The sequence below is a fragment of the Molossus molossus genome, unplaced genomic scaffold (genome assembly GCF_014108415.1).
Source record: "Molossus molossus isolate mMolMol1 unplaced genomic scaffold, mMolMol1.p scaffold_m16_p_15, whole genome shotgun sequence".
In the NCBI taxonomy this organism is placed as follows: domain Eukaryota; kingdom Metazoa; phylum Chordata; class Mammalia; order Chiroptera; family Molossidae; genus Molossus; species Molossus molossus.
In genome coordinates this window covers 54,698,375-54,721,065 of record NW_023425350.1, presented here as the reverse complement: position 1 = coordinate 54,721,065, position 22,691 = coordinate 54,698,375, and the positions used below count along the sequence as shown (strand labels likewise).

The window sequence follows — 22,691 nt, the reverse complement described above, 5'->3', positions numbered from 1 at the left end:
AGCTAGAAAATAAAAACTAAGAAAGGCGGGAAAAAGCAATCAGTGGAGATAAAGACAGAAATATGTGATTAGAAAACAAAACGTAGTGGTATTTATAAGTGAATCTAAGAGGTGGCTCTCCAAAAGACTAATAAAATAAACTCCTGGCAAGGATGATCATCTTAAAAAGACAAACAAACAGTATCAGAAATGTGAAAAGGAAAATAACCATTGCCAGTAAATAAGACATGAACTTCATTAGTAAAAACTTTGAAAATATGGATGAAAGGACAATTTTCTAGTAAAAAAAATTATTCAAGAAGTAGAAATACTGAAAATATCGATCACCAGAGAAGTAGAAATTTGTCAGAGAACGGACCCCCCACCACCCTAGAAAAGGACACCAGGCCCAGGAACTGCATATTACATTATTTTTCTAGTTCATAAAAAAAATGTTGATCTTTATTATTCTTTCATTTAATTCTCCCAGATCCCTCTGAAGCAAGCACTGTCTCTCCATTTTACAGACAAGGAACCCAAGAGTTCGGAAGGGCCACAGCACTGTCTCTACATTACCCAGCCAGACGTGGCCGGCCAAGCTGGGACTCAGTTCCACAGCCAGACAGCTCCAGGGTCTGACCCAGAAAACTCTGTGTTCCCAATGCTGCACAAGTTTCTTGGTGATCATCCATGCTTGGAAACATCTGGCCCCCTGCTACTTAAAGTGTGATCCAATGACCAGCAGCCTCAGCATCACCCAGACCTGCTGAGTTGCTAGATGAACATTAAAATGAGAGACGCATTGGTCTGGCCTATAACTGTCCAATCTCTTTCAATTCCTCTCAAATTTACGAAAACGGTGCCTGTTTTGTTTGGCAAAACCAAAAAAAAAAAAAAAAAATCAACTTGATAAACTATTACAACTAGATCTGATCATATAAACATGTAAAAACATTTGGCAAAATAAAAACCAAAACATTAAAAAATGAAAAGACATTTGTAATACTTGTCAAGGTATAGTAAAGAGTTAATACCACTAATATATTAAACTCTCTTATGAATTCACAAGGAAAATCACACAAAAGAAAAATAGGCAAATCAAATCAAAATATAGTCACAATGAAGATCACAACTAAACAGTAGTAAAAGGTTTGCAAATCAAACATTTTATACTAGTTTTATACTAATTAAAAATAAATCATTTTTATAAATAATGTATTATTTTGATAACCAGAGGGGGGAATCAATAGACATTTAAAAATTTAAAATATATATAATTATTCTAGAAAGACCAAAATATCAACAGGTGTTCTGAGTGATAAAATTATGGATGTTTTATTTTCTCTATTTGCTTATATAAATGTCCTGACTTTTCTGCAATTAATTTGTATTCTTTGTAATACACAACAACAAAAGTTTAACTATTTCCTAGAGTTTGATCTTATCTGAAACGTAACAGCCTTTCCATTTAGTCTCTCTTGGTTTTTCACAACTGTTTGCGTAAAGCCTGGCCTTTTCAAAAACCATGGCAGCACTTAAAGGCATGTTTTTTCAGTCCTCATCAAGCATTAAGAACCCTAAATAAATGGAGCCCCTTTTACATTACTCCACAGACCAGTAGTTCTCAAACACCACTGGGCAGAGGAATCACCTGTAAGGAGAATCCCAGGTCCCAACCCCAGAGACAGCCCTGTGTGTCTATGGTTGTCCCGGACTGCCCTGTGAGAGCCCTCCTCCAATAACCCTATGAGGCTGAGGGTGAACAGAGGAGAGAGAACCAACCGGTTCAGAAATGCGGCGAACTGAGGGTCTTATAGGCTGGCAGGGGACAGCAGTCCTTCCGCCCACCCCGCCATGTGCACTCACAGGCTCCATCAGTCAGTGGTCAGCTCCTCACTCTTTGAAAGAGGGCAACAGGTGGGCAGGGAGGCAGGGGTGGGAAAGGCTTTCTCCAACAGGTGAGCTGAAGCCCTGAGCAGCACAGCATCACGGCTTCACTGCCAGGGCTCGCTCTGCGCCGGGAGAAGTCATTTGGAACAACTCCATGGGATCACAGAGGTCCATCTGTCAGTTTCTGCTGGGCACCCTGAGAAGGCGGCTCCTCCAGAGCTGGCAGAGATACAGCCGCGGCTGCCATGAGGGGCCGGAGGACTCGGCACTGCGCAGGCAGGACCCAGGGTGACTGCCCCCAACCCTCGGCTGCTCCCCAACCCCAGGTGGGCACGAGAAAACAAAGTAAGACACAGATGGGGTGGGGGTCCAACCCCTTGGCTGCACTATTTCCCTGGTAGGTTTAAGTAAACTAGCAGAGAAGCCAGGGAAAATGTTTCTTCTCTGCTGCCCTGAGCATCGAAGGGGAGGGGGAGCACAGACTGCAGGCTAACTGGAACCGTTCACGGCCCCCGTCAAACAATCCAGTGACACACTGAGCCAGATGCACGAGGACCGTTAGAGTGACTAGGAAGCGGCTCGCAGCCCACCGCTAATTGTTATTTCTTTCATACACGCACAAGCCCAGTTTATTCCCTTCCCTTACTTCTTTTCAGGCAGGGTTCCTGCCCACTGCTTAAGAGCAGCAAGGGTCCTCACATCTCCAGGTCTGTAGCCCCTGCACCCCAGAGATGTGGGAGTCCCTTGTTCACGGTCCGAGGGGACCCAGCTGTCCTAGGCAGGTGGAGATCTCCATCTCCATTGCAGCTCTGTGTCAGACAGACCAGGGACCTGCAGGATGGCAGGGGGCAGGGCAGAGTGGCTTACACTGGACAGCTCCCTCAAGAAATAGGGTTATTCATTCCCCAATCACAAGTATAAGCTCAAAATGCAAAGACAATGGGGAGGATTTGCACACTGATAGGAAGAAACTTCAACCAGAAGTCACTTGGGGGTTGGGTGGCCTGACTCCGGAGAACAGTGGGGAGGAGGAGAAAGCTGCTACCTTTGAGAGAGAAGACTAGGCGCCAGGCCTGGAGCCAACGTCACAGTGGTCTTTATAAGCTCTGCCTCAGACTTGATGACGCCTCATCCCCGAAAAGCAGCTGCAGGTAAGTGTGTGCTGCCTTCAGGTGTCTGGGAACCAAGAAGGCAGCTCTCCCTACTAGTTAGTACTAATGAGGGTTAATGACAAGTGGGCTGTCAGTCTCAGGGTAATTACAAGGTATAAGATCAGAGGGCTCCTCCCTTCTTTTTATTGTGGGAGCAGGACAGGTGCCCCATCTCTGTTGTCCAGCCCCCAGCCCCCAAGGGCTGTTTTAGATTCTGCTCCTTGCACTGGCCTAGGTTGTCACACAGTGGAGGTGAAGCTCATCGTCTCTCTCATCAAACCGATTCTACAGCATTTATTAAAAGGATTTACTGCATGTTGGGCTTTGTGCCAGGTGCTAGGGAATGAAACTGAGTAAAATGAGCACCTCACCAACCAGGAACTCCTACCGGGCCCTGAAGTATCTCTATGAAGGTACAGACAATGCACATGAAGACTGGGGGAGCAAGAGGCTTCTGGGGCCCAGAGACAGCAGCACAGAGCAGCTGACAAAAACCAGAGCGTTCCTGGGTTAAAAAGAACCCAGTCACTGCAGCAACAACAAAACCTATAACATCCTAGCCATCAACATAATGAGAAATGTGTAATTCATACGCAGAAAACTTTGACTCTGTGGACACACACAAAGACTGGAGTGAATACAAAGATATTACTTCCCATTTCCTGGGTGGGAAGCCTCATTATAAAGTTGTCCACTCTGCCCCAAAAAATCTATAAGTTCCATGTGATTCCAACTGAAAAATCCAAACATTTTTCACAGAACTTGACAAACTGTTTATAAGCTTATTTGGAAAAGAAAGTGCAAAAGAAAAGCCAAAAAAATGCTGTGGAAAAAATTAGTTTTTGAGTTTATTTTTTTAAACCAAGCTGTTATATAAAAACTGCAGTAATTAAAACAATGAAATACTGACACAGGATCAGACAAATAATTTAATGGAACTGAAGAAAGGCCCTAAAAACCCATGAATATATGAGTATTTAGAAAAAGCTTGCCCTGGCCAGTTTGGCTCAGCGGTTGGAGCGTCAGCCTGCGGACCAGAGTCCCGGGTTTCGGTTCCTGCTAGGGGCACATACCAAAAAAAACAAAACACACAAAAAACAAAAGCTTAAGGTGGAATTATAAACCTTTTGGGAAACAATAGATATTGCATAAATAGACTGGACATGATAGGTCTTCTATTTGGGGAAAATTCAATCCCTGTTTTATACCATATACAAAATAAGTCTCAGCTTAGAGATGTAAGTATCTAAAATAAAACTATAAAGTAAAAACTTGGGGGCCAAAATATTGAAGAATTCCAATTGTATAAAAATCAAATTTCCGTATGACAGAAACAATGATAGAAAAATGAGAGGCCACAAGTTTTTTAAAATAGAGCTTAATACTAATAATATATGAGAACCTTATGGATCAATAAAAAGACAATCTAATTAAAAGTGGGTAATGTACAAAGCAATCTATAGATTCAATGCAATCCCCATCAAAATACCAACGACATATTTCATAGAACTAGAACAAATACTTCAAAAGTTCATATGGAACCAAAAAAGACCCCGAATAGCCACAGCAATCTTGAAAAAGAAGAACAAAGTAGGTGGGATCACAATACCAGATATCAGGTTATACTACAAAGCGACTGTAACCAAAACAGCCTGGTACTGGCACAAGAACAGGCATATAGACCAGTGGAACAGAACTGAAAACCCAGAAATGGACCCAAGGCAATACGCTCAATTAATATTTGACAAAGGTGGCAAGAGCATACAGTGGAGTAAAGACAGCCTCTTTAATAAATGGTGTTGGGAAAATTGGACAGTTACATGCAAAAAAATGAAACTAGACCATCAACTTACACCATACACAAAAATAAACTCGAAATGGACAAAAGACTTAAATGTGACCCGTGAATCAATAAAAATTCTAGAAGAAAATGTAGGCAACAAAATTTCGGACATCATACGGAGCAGAATTTTCACTGATACATCACCTAAGGCAACAGAAACAAAGGAAAAAATGAACACATGGGACTACATCAAACTAAAAAGCTTCTGCACAGCGAAAGAAACAATCATCAAAATGGAAAGGCAACCCACTGTATGGGAGAACATCATTGCCAATGATGTATCAGATAAGGGGTTAATTTCCAATATATATAGAGTGCTCATACAACTCCACAAAAGGAAGACAAAGAACCCAATTAAAAAATGGGCAGAGGAGCTGAATAGACACCTCTCCAAACAGGACATACAAATGGCCAAAAGACATATGAAGAAATGCTCAACATCACTAATCATCAGAGAGATGCAAATTAAAACAACAATGAGGTATCACCTCACACCTGTCAGAATGGCCGCCATCAACAAATCATCAAACAACAAGTGTTGGCGAGGGTGTGGAGAAAAGGGGACTCTAGTACACTACTGGTGGGAATGCAGACTGGTGCAGCCGCTATGGAAAATAATATGGTGCTACCTCAAAAAATTAAAAATTGAACTTCCATTTGACCCAGTGATCCCACTGCTGGGAATATACCCTAAGAATTGTGAAACACCAATCAGGAAGAATATATGTACCCCCATGTTCATAGCAGCACTATTTACAATAGCTAAGATCTGGAAACAGCCCAAGTGTCCACCAGTAGACGAATGGATCAAAAAGCTGTGGTACATATACACAATGGAGTACTATGCAGCGGTAAGAAAGAAAGATCTCTTATCCTTTGAGACGACATGGAGGGACCTGGAAAGTATTATCCTAAGTGAAAGAAGCCAAGCAGAAAAAGACAAATACCACATGATCTCACTTATATACGGAATATAACGAACATAACAGTCTGAGGAATACAGTAGACCCAGACACATGGAAGTAGGGCACAGACTGACATCCCTCAGAAGAGGGGATGGGGGGATAGGGGGTGGGGGGGTGGGAAGAGATAAACCACAGAACTTATATGCATGTATGCATGACCAATGGACATGGACAACTAAGCTGGGGACGGGGCGGAGGTGGGGTGGGGTGGGGGTTGCCAATGGGGTAAAAAGGTAAAATATCTGTAACAAAAAAATAAATAAAAATTCATAAAAAATAAAAAAAGTGGGTAATGTATATAATATGTGATATGCAGAATAAATGCAAAATGATTAACATTTAAAACATTCTCAAGTTCACTGATAAAATAAATTAAAATAGGAGATATCCTTTTTACCTACCAAATTGGTAAAAACTAAAAAACTGGTAACTCCTCATACAGTGTAGGTGGGACAGTAAATTTGATAGCTATTATCAAATTACCTTTTAGGAGGGTAATTTGGTAATGTCAATTGAAATTCTATTTGTATGATTCTGCCCCATACAAATACTTAAACAAGTAAAAAAATAGGTTTATAAATATGTAAATTAGCACATCATTTATAATGGCAAAATACAGAAACTGTAAATGGCCATCAATAGGAAACCAATTATGATCGACCTATAAAATGAAAGACTCTAGAGCAGCGGTTTTCAACCTGTGGGTTGCGACCCCTTTAGGGGTCAAACGACCCTTTCACAGGCGTCGCCTAAAACATAACAGTAGCAAAATTACAGTTATGAAGTAGCAACAAAAATAATTTTATGGTGGGGGTCACCCCAACATGAGGAACTGTATTAAAGGGTCCTGGCATTAGGAAGGTTGAGAACCACTGCTCCAGAGCCATTTAAAAGGCTAAGATGGATGTACAGAATTAGAAAGACATCCTCAACATGTTAATGAGCACACAGAAGAATACCAAAATTAAAAGTATGGTACAAATACATTTCCGTGGGAAAGATGGTAAGTTCATGTATTCATGTTGAAGTTTGTAAAAATATGTATAACTTGTTCATAGAGATGACACTGGGATGGAGAAGAAGTGGGGATTTTCAGTTTCCAATTTATATACTCTTATATAATTTGATTTCTTTAAATAGGAGCATATTACTTTTATTTAAAGTCCAAAAGTTTATTTTCCACTTTGGAAAATAAAAAAAGAAGAACACTGCTATTAGTTTCTACATTGAATTCAAAATCCATCCCTTCTCTGTCCCCCTGCCCTATACCCTCCCCCTGGCCTCTACTGTTCGTTATGGGGTCAAGATAAAGGGTAGAAAAGTCTATCCCCCAAGGTGCTGCACTTTCTCCCTTGAGTGTGACCCCTGGGTCATTTCTCTGCTGGCTCAAACAAATTCAGGATGGGGTGCGGTGAGTGCCCCCCACCACACCCTGCTGGACCCAGAAAGGGGGGGCCGGGCCTTCCTAAGTGGGACATTGTTGCCCTATACCTGAGCTGGTGGGGGAAGGATACAGAAATGGATTTTCAGTGGAGTTACTGGAGGCTGTGCCCACGAGATGCCCACCTTCTTTTTCCTAGCACTATGATCCCTCTCTTCTACTGTCCTCTCTATCCTAGGACACTGTTGCCAGCTTCAGAGGTACCAACTGGGCCATATCTTCTAGAGGTACATGAAAGACATGGAAAGAAGAACTGAACCTGTGGCCTACGCCAGCTCAGCTGGGCCATGAGCTCTGTGTCAAATTGTTCCCCCCAACCCCTTCTCTTTCACTGGCCTTAGTTTCTAGCTTCATTTCCTTGGTGCTTATGAGTGAGGCTTTTCTAAATACCACTAAAACTTCCATTTGGGCCTGGGAGATGCTCTGGTCCTAGGCTATAAATTCAAACTGATTTTGCTTAGGCTAAAAAAACGTTTCTACAAAGTCCTGGTTGCTAAGCTGGTAAACTATTACTAGGTCCCTACCTAGGGGTTTGGAGACAAAGACCTCAAGGGTAACCAATTGCTACATTCTCTGGCCTTGTCTTGTCCCAGGTACAGGGATTCTCCATGGGGTTCTAGGAGGGAGGAAGGGGTAGCAGGCTAAATCAGGACTTGGCATTCACAAGGTAGCTATGCCATCAGCATCTCCCCAAGAGCACTAGCAGACATAAAATATCAAAACCTGGACAATGAGGTCACAATAAAACTTAGAGAAAAAGTCATATTTTTAAATGTTTCATTTGTGATCAAAGAAGAAAAATGTAGAAAAAATAGTGTCCTAGGATCTACCTGAGAATTCAGAAAAAGCATGTACCAAATAAACCTAATGACAGACAATAAACACAAAGCAGAAACTGATGCTTCAGAAAACAGAAAGCACAACTGACAAGTCTATGCCCTTTTAAAGTACATAAAACTCTGGCAAAGCCGATGAAGGAAAAGAGAAAAAAATTAATACATGACATTAGAAATCAAGAAAGTGAAAAAAAATCAGATACTAAGGGAATTGAAAAGGAATAACTATAGACACATTATGCTAATAAATTTGAAAATAGCTCCCTTTCATGGGAAACACAAAGTAAACATTTCATACTAATAGCCATAGGAAAGAAAAAAAAATCAGAAAGCTGCAAAGACCTATCCCTCAAAAAAAGTACCAGGCTCAAATAGTTTCATCAGCAGATTTTTTACAAATCCTTACAGAATAAAATTATCAAACTATTATTTAAATTGTTCCACATTTTAATGAAAGAATCAAAGCTTCACTATGCATTATATGAAATTACTATTACTCTCATACCAACATCTGACAATGAACACAAAAGGAAAATTATAGGTCAATCTCATTAACAAACATAGGTGCAAAACTCCCACATTAATAGTTCAAATTAAACAACATGTTTTAAAAAATACTCCAATACCAAAGATAGTATATTCAAGGAATGCAAAGATAGTTCAATATTAAGAAATGTAGTAACACAATTCACTTAATAAGAGGCAAAGAAGAACACAATTTCATCTTTAAACCATGCTGTCAGGAGAACTAAGAAAGCAAACAATGAAAACTTCACCCCCCTGAGCCCCACAGAGAACTAGTGCTCCACAAAGAGCATTAAAGCTGTCATTATCCAGGAAAAGCGGGCTCCAACGCAGCATGACACCATTTTTACAAACAGCACGGAACAAGTGCACGCACGCAGGAGGACCAAGTCTGGAGGGGTGCTCCAGGGGACAGTGGTTAACTGGGTTGTGAAACTATGGGCCAACTCCTCCCCTTCTATTTCCATTTCCTAATTTTTCCAAAGAACATGTACTATCTGTATCCTAAAAAAAAAGATCATAAAAAGCCAAAACTGAAATAGATGTTTAGATTTAGCTAAGAGGACTGGCAAGTCTAAAGGCCAAGTTGGAAAACGAAGTAAAGGTGATGGGGAAGAGGGCTGAACACCGAGGAGGGGGCTTGCAGTATTCCTGTCTTGTGCCCGATGGCTGTGAAACCCACTCAGCTTCACGAACACCCACACAGATGTGGGAAGATGTTCCTGGTGGAGGACAAGCTACAGCCCTCTGAGCCCAAAGCCAGCACGCATTGCTGTACTACGGGTGTCCTGACCTGACTTTGCCCAAAGGCCACAGAAATTCTGGACAATGGGACTGGGGTGAGGGTACTCATTTCTTGAGCCAGATGCTGGTTACACAGGTGTGCTTACTTTGTGAAAATTCACGAGGCTGTACACAATGGGTGCTTTTTCGTGTGTGTTATACTTCAATAAAAAGTTTTTAAGTAATTAAAAACTGAGAGGAGAACACTGAGTTTCTGTCCTCTGCTACAGTTTCCCTCAAATTCTGGTTTTAATAAATCTGAACTCATGGACCAGTCTTATGGGTCAGAACATTCAACCCAGTATTTTGTCTGACATATTTCACTGTCTTAATTTTTCCAGACTCTGGATGGATTATCACTAAAATTATCGATGAAAAAAAAAATTCTGGGGCAACCCCGGGGTACAGGAGACACAGGGAAAGCTTAGCTGGATGAGGGCAGTGGCTTCTCAACCCTGGGCACATTCAAATCACCTGGGGAGCTCTGAAAAACGCTGGTGCCCACGCTGCTCTCCAGACCAATTCCATCAGACTCTCTGGGGCTGGGCCCAGGCATTGATATGTTCTTTTTAAAAACTCCCAGATGATTCTAACATGCAGTGGGACTGAAAACCACTGAACTAGTTGAACCAGAAGGACTGGCCACTGGAAACTGTAGGCAAGTTGAAGCATGCACAGCCCTTGCCCATCCTATTGGAGGCTGTGGGGGGTGGAAGCTAGTGTTTAGGACTGAAGCCCTGGCAACTACCTAGGTCCTCCTCCACATTTCTTCCTCCAGACCTCCGGCAGAGACCCAGTAGGGAACAATGCCCTCCACATGGAAGAGGCAGCCTCTGGAAAGGGAGGGGGAGGGCTTCCCAGGGGTTGGGCACAGAACCCTGGGCTCTGGCTCCCAGTGGGTGTTCAGACTGCTCTGGACCACTTGCCAGAACAACCCCAAGACATACACCACTCCAACCACAACCCCAGAGCTAAGCCCTAACTACTACCCAGGGTCCAAATGACACCACTGGGAACCCACAGCTAGAAAACAGGAAACCGAGGAGAAATAATAGTGGGAAGAAAGGCCCCAGAGCAGAGGTCAGTACAGTTCAATCATCAGGTAGGACCTGGCTCAGGGACCAGTGGAAGGGCCAGTGAGCAGGGGGCGCCACATGGCGCACCTGCCCAGAGCTTCCACCACTCATCTCTGGGGTCCTCACACCAGCCCCCCTGCATCCACTCTACTAGCTGGGTGACAGGAACCACGGGTCGGACCCCAGCAGACGGCTGTCTTGGCCCAGCAGCCCCACAAGCATTTTTACAAGCTCCTAGACAATTCTGACCCAAGCAGCCCTTGGCCAGGCCCCACAGAGCAGTGCCCTCAGAGGCCCTCTCTGCTCAGTCTAGAACTCAGAGCTAAGCTCAAAGCAAGAGAGGCAAGAGTGGGGATGGGCTGAGGCCATGAAGAGTGTCCTAGGATGGAGAACAGAGAGAAGAGAGAGGGTTCACGGTGCCAGAAAAATGGGGGGGGGGGCAACACTCCACTGAAAATCCACTTCTGTATCACCCCCCGGAACACAGGGTATAGGGCAACAATGATTCCAATTGGGAAGGCACAGTCTTCCCTCTCTGGGTCCAACAGAGCCTGGTGCAGTCAGGGGGGCACCCTCTGTACCCCATCCTGACCTTGTTCAAGCCAGCAGAGAAGTATCTTGGCCCAGGGGTCCCACTTAAGGGAGAAGGTATGGCAGAGAGTCTGTCTGGAGATCCAGCCTAGGCTCTCACCCCAAACCTTTCTTTCCTGCCTCTGCCCAGAGTTACGAGCCTCCCTGCTCCTTCTCCTGCAGAGTGGTCAGCAGGGTCAGAGATGGACCTTCCTATGGTACAGGAAGGTGGACTGGCAGGAACCACTTCCTTCTGTAAACTCCATCTGCTTAGCAGGGCTGAGACCCAAGGCCTGCGGGCTGAGAGCAGACTCCCGGGGAAGGGAATCTTGGGGAGGGGGGTATCGATACTTCAGAGAAAGCAAAGCAGGAAAATTCAGTCAACAGGACAGGGTGTTTAGGAGCTCACTGTCAGGGACAAGTTGCAAACCCTTTCAATGTCTTTGTTTTCCTTCGCAAAGCCCATGGGGTTAGGATTACACTGAAAAATGCTTGGAGGCGGGGCTGAGAAATCCAATTACTTAAGCACCAAGGGCACGAGCGTTCCAGGCCACAGAGGTAACCAGGATTTACTCAGACCCTAATCTCACTGTCCTTCGGATGTTTGCCTCTCAAGGAAGTTTTTGTGGCAAGACTGTGTTACCTACCCCTTAGCCCTCATTCTCCTCTAAGATGAGGCAGCCGGGGCAGAAGAAATTTGGTATTTTACTGTTTTTGTCTAATCTTTAGCATTTTAAATAAAAAGGCCAAAGATCCTCCAGCAGAAAAAAAAACGTTCTGTGGGGAGGGGGATAAAGTAAGAAGATGATGCCCAAAGCCATGCAATCAGAAATATTGAGGTATCTGTCCTTACAGACACCAGGACAGCTTGTGATCAGCCCTCTAGATCACTGGGGGTCACTGAATGGTGGAGGGCCCAAGTCCACTCAGCATCTACTGGAGGCCAAGCCTCCCCCTTAACTGTCCTCTGAGTCATGCAGTTCACATAGGCGCGCAGCCCTGCTCCTCCGGGGGGGCTCTGCAGGTTCTGGCACATCTCCCTCAGAACCTGAGATGCCCTTGCAGAGGGGAAAGGGCAAACAGGAGGCATCCTTACCTACAGAAGTCGAGATGCAAGAAAATCGTTCGAGGGACTGAGAGAGAAGAATCTCTGTCTGGACAGCAAGATCTCTCCTCTCCCAGTGGTGCTCTGCCCCCAAGATGGACAGGACAGAAGAGAGGGGAAGAAGTCATGTCCAGAAAGGGGCAGAGTGCTCAAAACAGATACCCTCTGCTCTCCCAGAAGTGAAGTTCAAAAGTCATGCTGTTCGGGGTACGGCCCGAAAACCGTTTATCAGCAGCTACCCCAGCATAAACACGGGGACCAACGGGAGGCCCTCAGGAGCCGGCGCAGACATTTGAACCTCGACACACAAGAGCAGGCTCGCTGGACTTGCCTCCTTCAGCAGCTCACAGACTGGTTTGGAAGGTGAACGTTCAAGCCACACGTGGCATAAGCTACAGACTACTTGTACAAGGCAGGACTGTGTTTCAGTCTGCAACCTTTTGGAAATTAGGGAGAGAAAAAAAAAAACTGCCACACTGAGTTTGAGAAAAATTAACTTTGAAAGGCAACCCCTTAATTTCACAGAGGAAACGGAAGACCAGGGACATTAAGCGACCTCCTCGGGACCAATGACAGACCCAAGAGTAGCAGAGTTGGGAACAGAGGGGAAAAGAAATGGGACAACTGCCCTCCTCGCCCTCCTCGTCTCAGCCAGAGGCCTCGGTGGAGCCCCGCCCAAGCAGTCAAGGCTGCAGCCCATTCGCGCCCCATGCGTAGAAGGCTCTTTTGGGGTTCCAGGTAAAATGCCCGCCACAGTATTTCAATCCAGCCTTATCTGAATCTCAAACTCAACACATCTAAAGCCAATAATTTCAAAACTAAGTTCTCTCCCCAACTATTCCATTTCTGACTACTACTTTAATCTGTTATCACCAGATCCTAGAAACACTAGCTTATTGAAAACATGGCTGGCATGCTGATTCTTCCTTCAAAGTCCCCTGCGATCCCCTGAGCCAGTGCTAAAAGCAAAGGCAAAGAGGTAGGCACAGCTGGAGACTGGGGTTCGGTCTGCCGCGTACACATTCACAGCCCAACACCGAGATCAAAAGGCCTTCACTGAATAAAAAACAAAAACGGCCAGCGCTGGTTTGCCCACATAGAGTTGTGATTTTAGGTATTTCAGTCAAGGTCTCTGGCTTCCAGTGGTACTATAAAGATCAAAAATAATGATTTCTCTTATTTTTCAGGACCCAATACTGTACCTGGAAAATAGTAAATGCTCAAGTAAATGCTGAAGGACAAAGAGAGGAAGAAAGGGAGAGAAAGTGAATGATGATGGGGTCAGAGTCCTGGACAGCATGACAATCTATAGATTCTAACTGTGTGAGCCATCCCTGTCCCCTCTCTGCCCAAAGGCTTCCTAAACTAGCCCACGAGGAAGCCATCTCCTGCTCAGATGCTGCAGACACACTGGGAACAAAGAGGGAGTCCTCGGCTGGCTGCCACATGTTCAAGGGCGAAAGGAAACGAGGCCCCAGAGGTCAGGGTGGGTAAGAGGACTGGAGAGGGTGGGAGACCCAAAAGCTGAGCCAAACCAAAGCCCTCCCATATACCCTGTCGGTCTCCCGCCCCAACCATTCCTTAAAGCCTCGGGGGTATGTGAGGGGACCTGGTAAGACCATAAAGACCATTTCTAGTAGAAATGTCCATCTGCAGCTGGAGGGAGCCCAGGGCCAGGGCCCTCCTCAGAGAGCCAGTAGGAGGGCTGCAGGAGCCCTGCAGGGAGGCCCTCTCACCTGTCTATTGGGTAAAGTCCTCTCTCTCCCAGGACATTCAAAAACCAGTTGGGGGGTCACTGGTTGGGAGTCATGAAGGAGGTGGAGCTGAGCCCTGGGACTCTAACTCCAGTTCTTGTTATGACTTAAGAAGCCCACTCTCTCCCTCTCTGTCCTCAAACTCAACTTGAAATCCTCTTGGTTGGCTCATTTCCCACTCTAGCCTGACATGCTCACCTGTTACCATATCTGCCCAAGTTCACGATCACTTGTAAATGCACCTCAGAGATAAAGAGTCCTGCTGGACCCTCACAAAGGGCTGGAGAGTGGGCAGAGCAGGCAAAGCCGGAGAGAAACTAGGAGTCACCCACGGTGTGTGGAAAGGATCACAGAACCTCAACAAAGGGGCATTTCTGCACTGGTCAAAGCAGAGACAGAAGGCAGAGATCCTGGGCACCGTCCCAAAATAGTTTGCAGACATCTTCAGCCAATTGAGGATTCCCATGGGGCAGCGCGTGGGAGCAGCGTGGGAGCCCGTAAGCCGGGCGGCATGATGCTCTCGGCACTGGGCACTCGCTCCTGTCCAGGCTGCCAAGAAGGAGGTGACAGCAACAGTGTGTGCTCTGGCATGTTCCTTTGCCTATCATGGGTAGACACATAACACACTAGACAGTACAGTGACAACTTGTGTTTATCAAGCTCAACTCCGCACACCCTACATCATGGATATTCTTGGGAGGACTCGGCACACAGCAGATGAGCATGTTCCCACTGGCTACTTCACCCCTGGGACTTCCCCAGCCTGCACCCATCCCATGGGAACAGACGGGAGACCCCCCTGTCCTGGGTCCCAGAGTCTTGGCCTGACCTCAGAATGAGCTCACACAGCAGACATGTTCCTACACCTGCTAATGGAAGAGGATCGGGCCAAACTGCCTCATTTAGGGTATGTGGGATACCGCACTGAACTGGTCACCCAAGAGAACTCGGTGTAGGGGGAAGGTGGCTCCAGGAACAGGGGGCTCAGATCCCCATGCTTGCTGGCAGTACCCAAGGCGGGCCAAGAGGAAGCGGTGATTCTCCGACGGAGAACTCAACAATAAAACAAGCAGAGAACCTCAGAGCTTTAAAAACAGCCAGCTCAATCTCCACTCTGGGAAGGGGGAAAGAGATGTATCTGAAGGGCTTCCTCTGGTTTTCCAAGTAGTCCTGACATATGCCCACAACATTAAGAGTCAAGATACTAGGCTGGAAGCTTCTAGCAGAATTGCAGGGCCAGCAGAATGCAGGCAGGGAGAAATGGAGAACACACTTAGAAAGAGCTGAAGTGAAGCCACCGTTAGGCGGGAGGGAGGGGGTGCTTTGGGGAGTAAACAAACCTGCCAGCAGTCCTTCCTCCCAGCACAGAGGGAAGCTCTGGCTGACAAGGCCAGAGACACAGAGGAGGGAGGGAGCTGCCCTCTCCCTGAGCCCATCTGTCCTCATCCCCTTGTCCTGCTTTCCCCAGGGTGGGGGACAGAACAGGTTCACTTCATGCCATGATCTGTGCCCACAGACCTCAACAGCACACTCCCCAGTCAGCAGTGGGAGGCCAGGGGAGGAAGTGGAGGTGGAACCTGGGGGTTCTGCTCCGGAGAAGAGTGTGTGGAGTGAGCTCACAGCTTTCTCCTCCCCACCCACAGCATTGCCAGTATCAACCACCCTCTGCTTGCCTCAGGGGCCTCCCACGGTCTTGTCCCAGGTGATCACCCACTTCTCCCAGCCTCACCAAGGCATGCCCACCTCCCCAGGGGAGCCAATGCCATCTGGCTCTTCTCCTTCCCTCAGATGCGACTCCAGAAGCAAAATTCTTGCCCTCCCCCAAGTACTTCCTTGCCTCAAGTTCCCTGGGAGGAAGCCAAGGAACCACCCTGGCTTCTGATCCACCCTGCAGCCTCACCCAGGAGCCCCCATCCCACGTGGGAAGAAAGCCCCTCCCTGCCCGTGTCCCCAGCTAGGCAGTGAGGTGGCAGAGTGCCACTTCCAGCACCTCCACAGAGCTTCCCACAGCTTTCCCAGGAAGCAGGAGGAGGATTTCCAAGGAGGAGCATCTGGGGACAGGAACAGCTCCATCCACCTGCTACCGAAGCAACCAGACTCCCCCAGCTCCCAACAGGCTGCAGAGGCCCAAGGGGAGGGTGGGGCTGAGATGGGCTAGAATGGGGTCCCTCCCTACTAAGGAAAGTCCCATCTGATCCTGACCCTGCCCACCTGCCCCAGCCTCTCTGCTCTGAACTTGAGAGACAGCCACATGGAGCTGCCCTCCCGCTCTGTTTTCTCTGCCCTGGGCCAGCAGAGGATACTGCTGAGTAATCTCAAACTCACTGTGGGTCCCTAGCCCTGAAAACAGGGGCAAAGCCCAGGGAACTCTACTGATCCTGGTCCTTGATAACCTGGGAGGAATATCTGTGTTTCCTAGTAATGGCTGATACCCCACCAGACCCTGCCCTGTCCCAGATATCCCAGCCCTGACCTTCAGACAATCACTTGGAGAAGCTCAGTACCCCTTCTCTGCTTCCCACTCACCTGGTAACATTCCCTTCCGGTTCCCCAGACACCAAGCCACAGAGTAACAGCAGCCTACTGCCGGATTCCCAGTCATGATGTTGCATCAGCCCCCACCCTACCCAAAATATCCTCACCCCCACCACCTCCTCTCCTCTCTTCTCCTCTCCAGCCATCTCCATGGTGACAGCAGCATGACTAATGACACCCTATCAGCTTCAGACTCAGGAGCCCAATTTACCCTCCCTCTTACCCCTCCCCACCCCACCCAGGGATTTCTGCAGAGTGGATGCAAACCAACTGTGCCAGGGGCATCCTCAAGAGAGATTTCCGGGGGCAAGGGTGGGTAGTGGGTTGCATGTCTTAAAAAAAAAAAAAGAAAGAAACAGTTCCACAAACCCAATCCCAACTGCACCCAAACCGTCCAGCTGAGAAAGCAAAAAGAATCCAAACAAAACCCACACAGGCCTGAGAATTCATTGGCCGCCCACACCCCCACTACCCCTCCCCCTCAGCTGCTGCTACACACACTGTGGGAGATTAAGGGATCACCCGAGGAGACCCTTTATTTTTATCCAATCCAGTCAAACACTTCACCCCCACTACACACACACACACACACATTCTCTCTCTCTCTCTCTCTCTCTCCCCCCCCCTCTCCCCCCTCCCTTCCTCTCTCTCTCTCTCTCTCTCTCTCTCACACACACACACACACACACACACACACACACACAAGGTACCTTGACAGCGGCCCCTTGTCCCCAGGGCCGGGCTCCTTCACCAGCCTTTATTTCCACCTGCAAAAGAAGCCAAAGAGACGGATGAGCCAGGCTGACAGCAGGAAAGACTCGAAATCCTTCAGCTGCACCCCCAGCCCCGCTGCAGGGGAAGCGGAGGATGGAAGGAAGGGAGCTTCGGGAAGAAAGGACAGCGAGTACCATCTTCCTGCCTCCAGCTGCCGCCCAGACAAGCAGTGGAGGGGCTCAATTGCCTTCCAGTGTGTTTTTGTTTTCATTTCTCCTTTTCCACCCTCCCGAGCTCCAGAAGGCCATTGCCCCTCCTCTTGCGTCCGGGCTGGCCTGTTCCTCCCCGCCCTGCCCGCTCTACCTCGGCCGGCCTCCTCTGGTGCATGGGCCGGCGGGCCTCCCATTATCCCCGCTGGAGCGCAGGGAGGGAGGCACTGCAGAGGAGGCGGCGGCCAGCTGCCGGCTTGGCTCCCCTCCCTGCCGCCGGCGAGGCTGGTGTGGAGGGGGCGGCGCGCTCACCAGCCAATCCCCGAGGCCAGCCGGGCGGGGGCAGGGCCACCGGCCGGACCTGCCCAGCCAGGAGGAGGCGGGGGTGCTTCTGAGGGTGCCGCGGAGCCGCCGCTGCGGCCCAGGCCCACTGCCGGTCCCAGGCAGGCCGGGGATTCCCGGGCACCCCGTCTCCTCCGAGTGGGGTACCCTGAAGGTAATACCAGAGGCAGCCTCAGCATCTCCAGGGTCAAGTGACAGACCACGCCTGGGGTCCAGCAGAAACTGGTGGGATTTCCCCTCCAACTACTGGTGTCTTACCCCAGGACAGGACACCAGCCTCACCCAGCCAGCACAGAAGAGCTTGAAGGGCAATAGCCCCTGCAATCTTCGAAGAAAAAATAAAGCTTTGACAGTATGAACCTTTACTCGGTTTTTCATATGAGGAAACAAGGCAAGCCAAGTGAAGTAACTTACCCAAGGTGACACAGCTAGAAAACAGCAGAGCTGGGACTCCAAGCCAGGTCTGTCTGGCTCAAAAGACCAGGCTCTTAACCATATGCAGCCCTACTCCTTCGTCCTCCCTCCAGCTCCCACCTCAGGAAACAGTCTTCTTGAAGCCCACACTGCCTGTGGCTCAAAGCCTCAACGAGCCAGCCCAGCCCTCCCCATGCAAACACCCACACCTCACCCTAGGATGGCTCATCCCTCTGCCTGAATATACCTCACCCCATCCAGACAGCCGCCTCATCAGCCCCATCACCATCACCACTCCAAGATACTTTCTTCCTTCTTAGAAGGGCCACCAGAGGCACCCCCGCCCCCACTGCCCAAGCATCAGGGCTTTCCACCCCTAGGAAAGGCTGAGGACCCCAAGAGCAATGGCCTCCAGTTCCCAGGCTCTGAGCCTTTGAATGCTGCAATGCCCAGGGCAATGAAGGGCAGGAGAACAGAACGGGATGAGAAGGCCCTGTACTCCACTCCTGGATTTAATTCCTGGCATCTCTGGGCACAACTTGCTCCACCCCATCCCCTCCCTGTACCTGAACACCCAGAGCCACCACCTCCCAGGAGGGGGACATCACAGACTCTGCAACCACACATCTGGTTGTGTTCCTTGCTCCACCACTACCTAGCTGCAGGGCTCTGGTGGTGGCATCTTAGCCTCACTCTGCTCATCTGTAAAATGGGACACAAAGAGCAGTGAACTCCCACACAGAGGTGAAGATTCTGTGGAGCGCAGCACATCCCCACACCCTGCAAGTGCTGGGGCTACTGCCGCTCTTCGGTTCTGGGAGCGCTCCTGTGCTACTTCTTATCTCACAGATGAAGAAACTGAGGCCAGAGAGAAGTGACTTAGGGCTAGTTAGGATGTGCTCCCCTACCAGGTCCACCACAGATGCCCAACTGTTGCCCCTCCCCTGTGCCCCAGGGGGTACTCAGCTGGGATAAGATGCCTTAGGAGAGACAGCAAAGCTGGGCTCTGGTGAGGAGATTCCAGGAGGCACAGCGCCCACACCTTCATCACCCCTGGGGACAAAGGGCAGCACTGCTGGGCTCCTCTCCAGGGCAGGTGACAAGGCAGGGCAATGAGCAGTGCCTGCCCTAAGTCATGATTGAAGATGGAAAAATGGGATTCTGCACCCCTTAGCTCTTACCTTGGCCAGGCCAAGGGAAGTCCCTCCTTGGTCCTGATTCCCAAAACCCTGGGCCCAGATATCCACCCTACATACAGTCTGCTGCTGGATAAGGAAACTAAACATTGCTTGGACAGTACCAATTAATACTGCTACTGCTGTAGCTGCCACAGTTTATCAAGCCCCTGCTATGTACCAGGCTCTGTGCCAACCATGCCAGTAGGAGCATCTCATTTGAATTACTCCACACACAACCTTGTCGCTTATGGGGAAACGAACTTAGACACAGACGTTGATTATCTGCCTATATAGCACACGGCTAGTGAGTAGTAGGCTAGAATTCCAATCTAGGCCTTTCTCCTCCCAGTTCGCTAGCCAGCCTCTCTCTGCCAACCCCAGGGAAATGCAAAGAGGGATGGGATCATTTGAACTCAACTACTTCCCTTTAAGCTATGGATCTGAGAATAGTATCAGACTTCAAGCGGTTGCTTCTTGCCTGGGTTCCCCACCCCATTCCCCAAGTGGTGCAAGGAGCAAGGCTTAATCCAAAAGTTACCTCCCTCTGCCGCTTTTCCAGCTCATCTAGCCTCTGTGAGCATCACCCACTTCTCCCAGGGCTTTCGCGAAGCAGGGCCTCTTCCAGAGCACCAATCACAACCAAGTTCAGTTATTTATTTACACGGCAGTCTTCCCCACGTGGGCGGGGGCCCTGTCTTCCCCTCTTTACTAGGCTCTGCTCAGAGCTGGAATGTGCTGAGCTGAGTTTCTACGAGCAAGGAAGGAGGAGAGACGGGGGGTTGGGCGATACAGAGGGCACTCTCCTGGTTGGCTTTCTCTCAGCGGTCCCCAGGAATCAGAGGGCACCTCCTCTCCTGGGAGGGCAGGACTTGCCACAACTAAACTGGAGCTGAGCCCTCAGCCTGTTCAGCCCAGCCCACATCTTCCTCACCAGCCTGCAAGAGCCACACTGACTTTCTGCTTCACCAACACCTCCACTGCTAACTCAATCCTACCTCAACCACAGCTCCCAGTCCACCTCTGCAGATACCCTAAGAGGAGCCTGTGGTCCCTGAGGAGGCCACCTGCTCCCATCTCTGTCCTACCTTGGCCTCCTGCCTTTTCTGAGGCATCTGGATTGCAGGGCTCTAAGGAGTCACACAGGCACATGCTGGGGCTACTCTGCCTCCAGCAGAGACACTCTCCACACCCAACCCTGTCCCGTCTCTATTGGCCCATCTTTCCACATTTGGAGCTTCACAGTGACTGACCCAGAGGTCCTTGGGACCCTTCTGTATGGGGGCCAAGGGTCTCTGTGCACCTTCCATCATGACCTCTAGTCCCCACTGCAGCCCCGGCAGGAGGAATGGGGCCACAGTTCTCCCCACCAGGGAGAGGTGAATAAATTAACTCACTCTCAGAACACACAAAATATCCAACACTGAGAACCTCAGGAACACAAATACCCACAGGCCAGAACCCATGCAGATATATAAAGACTAGGGAATGGGAATACATTCAGACATAGATCAAGCCCATGTCAGGTCCCATATTTGGGGCAAAATGTACCATATCTTATTTAACCCTCAAAACAAACCAATGAGACAGGAATTATTCATGCCCATTCTACAGATGGAGAAATCAAGATACAGAGAGGCTAAGCACCTTGCCCAAGGTTACACAGCTAGAAAATGACTGAGCAGGACTCTCTCTACCCCCTCATTAGTGCTGCTCTGTTTAGTCCTATGATTTTCATATCAACCTACCTCTTCTAGAGTTGGCAGTGGGTAGACAGACTTTTCCTCCCTGGTCATGGCTGTGTGCTGAATGAGGTCACTCCCCACAAAGCTGTATTTCAAAGCTCAGTTCAAGTCCACTTCCTCCAGGAAGCCTTCTCGGGTTACTACGGTCCTCTGCCAGCTGACAACACTTCTAATGTTTCTCACTTGACACTTGGTCCTGCTATTTGTCTCTCTGGGTGTCCTGCCTCTCCAACCAGAATGGCTGGAGTTGTGCCTTTCCAAAGTCCCTGCGGGGTTTTGCCCAACATTCCACACACTGAAGGCACCTGGAGTCTACTGTGGGGGAAGTCTGTGACCTCCTTTCTTTCCTTCTTCATCACACAAAGGATCCTGCCAAAGAAACCCAACACCCCCTCCACCTTCAGAGCCTATGTTTGAAGTCCCTGGTGTCCACGCACCAATTTCCACCCAAGTAATTGCAGCCCATCATACACATCATCCCCTATATTTGAAACTCTTTGTGGTTGTCATGGGAACTGCCTTTGCCTTCATTCACTGATCAGGCTTCACAATTGGCTTTGGCAGCGGAAGTCTGTGTCAACAGCAATCTCAGGGAGAGGGGGGAGGAGGGGAGGAGGAGGAGGAGGAGCAGCAGCAACAGCAGCAGCAGCAGCAGCAGCAGCAGCAGCAATAGAAGAAAAGGTGCTCCTCCTTGGAGATACAGCAGAACCAGACAACCCAGGCACCCAGCAATGTCCACGGGGAAAGAGCCAGAGCCAGCCAACAGCTCTGCCTGCGTGCATCAGTACCAATAAACCGAACAACACACTGGGGCCCCACAGGCTGACAGGTGGCAGCTATGGCTCTGCCCGAACTCCACATACCCTCTTAGGTACTTGTGAGGTCTTACGGTCTACGAACCTCATTAGGGCCTCCCCACCCCACAATCAACAGCCTGGGACCACCAAACATTCAGAACCCAAGTAAGTAATACAGGACCTTAAGAGGTGGTCAGGAATGCTAAGTGGTTTAGAAACCTGGGAGCAGCCTCTCAGAAAACTTCCAAGAGGAATTAAGACAGGTCTTACCTTCCAGCTGAAGGATCCAGGAGTACCGGCAGGTGGCCCCCCTGCGACCTGTCTCTGTCTTTCAAGCATTTGAGCATTTAAGCATTCAGGTAGCATCTCTACACCTCAGGTTCAGAAGAGATTTCTCCCTCCTCCTGGAAGTCCCTCCCCTAATCCTTCACCTATCGCTATACTGAAACTCTCAAAACATGTCTCTTCCCTTTCACACTGGGCTCTCTGGACCCAAAGATGACTAAAGGCTGGTCTCTGCCCTCAAGGCATCCCTCCCTTGTAGCCCTACCAGACTGCACTGTAATTATTTGTTTCCACTCATCTTCCTCCACAGACTGCAAGCTCATTAGGGACAGAGTACATGCTGCCTCCCCTTTCCCCACAGCTCAGGCTCAGCCGCAGCCTTGCACACAGCCAGTCCCAGGCGAGACTTGCTGAATGAAGCTGGGAAAGCAACTCACAGGTCTACAAGTTAAAGCAGATGACGTCCTGCCGCCAGAAACTGGCGCGATGCCAGATAGAGCTGCCCTCCCCCGACACAGGGCATACTGTAGGTCCTGGGAGAGCCGAAACAATCCAGG

At 48.6% G+C, this 22,691-nt stretch overlaps 1 protein-coding gene across 3 annotated transcripts in view; it reads right to left on the bottom strand.

Moving 5' to 3' along the window:
• Positions 1 to 22,691, bottom strand: part of TET3 (tet methylcytosine dioxygenase 3) — a 112,563-nt gene that overhangs the window by 78,145 nt on the left and 11,727 nt on the right. For 2 of the 3 annotated variants that reach the window (XM_036263169.1, XM_036263171.1), the window contains one exon: positions 17,164 to 17,220. In XM_036263169.1, the coding sequence (XP_036119062.1) occupies positions 17,164 to 17,220 (57 nt within the window). Of the gene's footprint in view, positions 1 to 17,163; positions 17,221 to 17,530; positions 17,645 to 22,691 lie in introns of those variants that run through there. The other variant, XM_036263170.1, reaches the window with a different exon arrangement.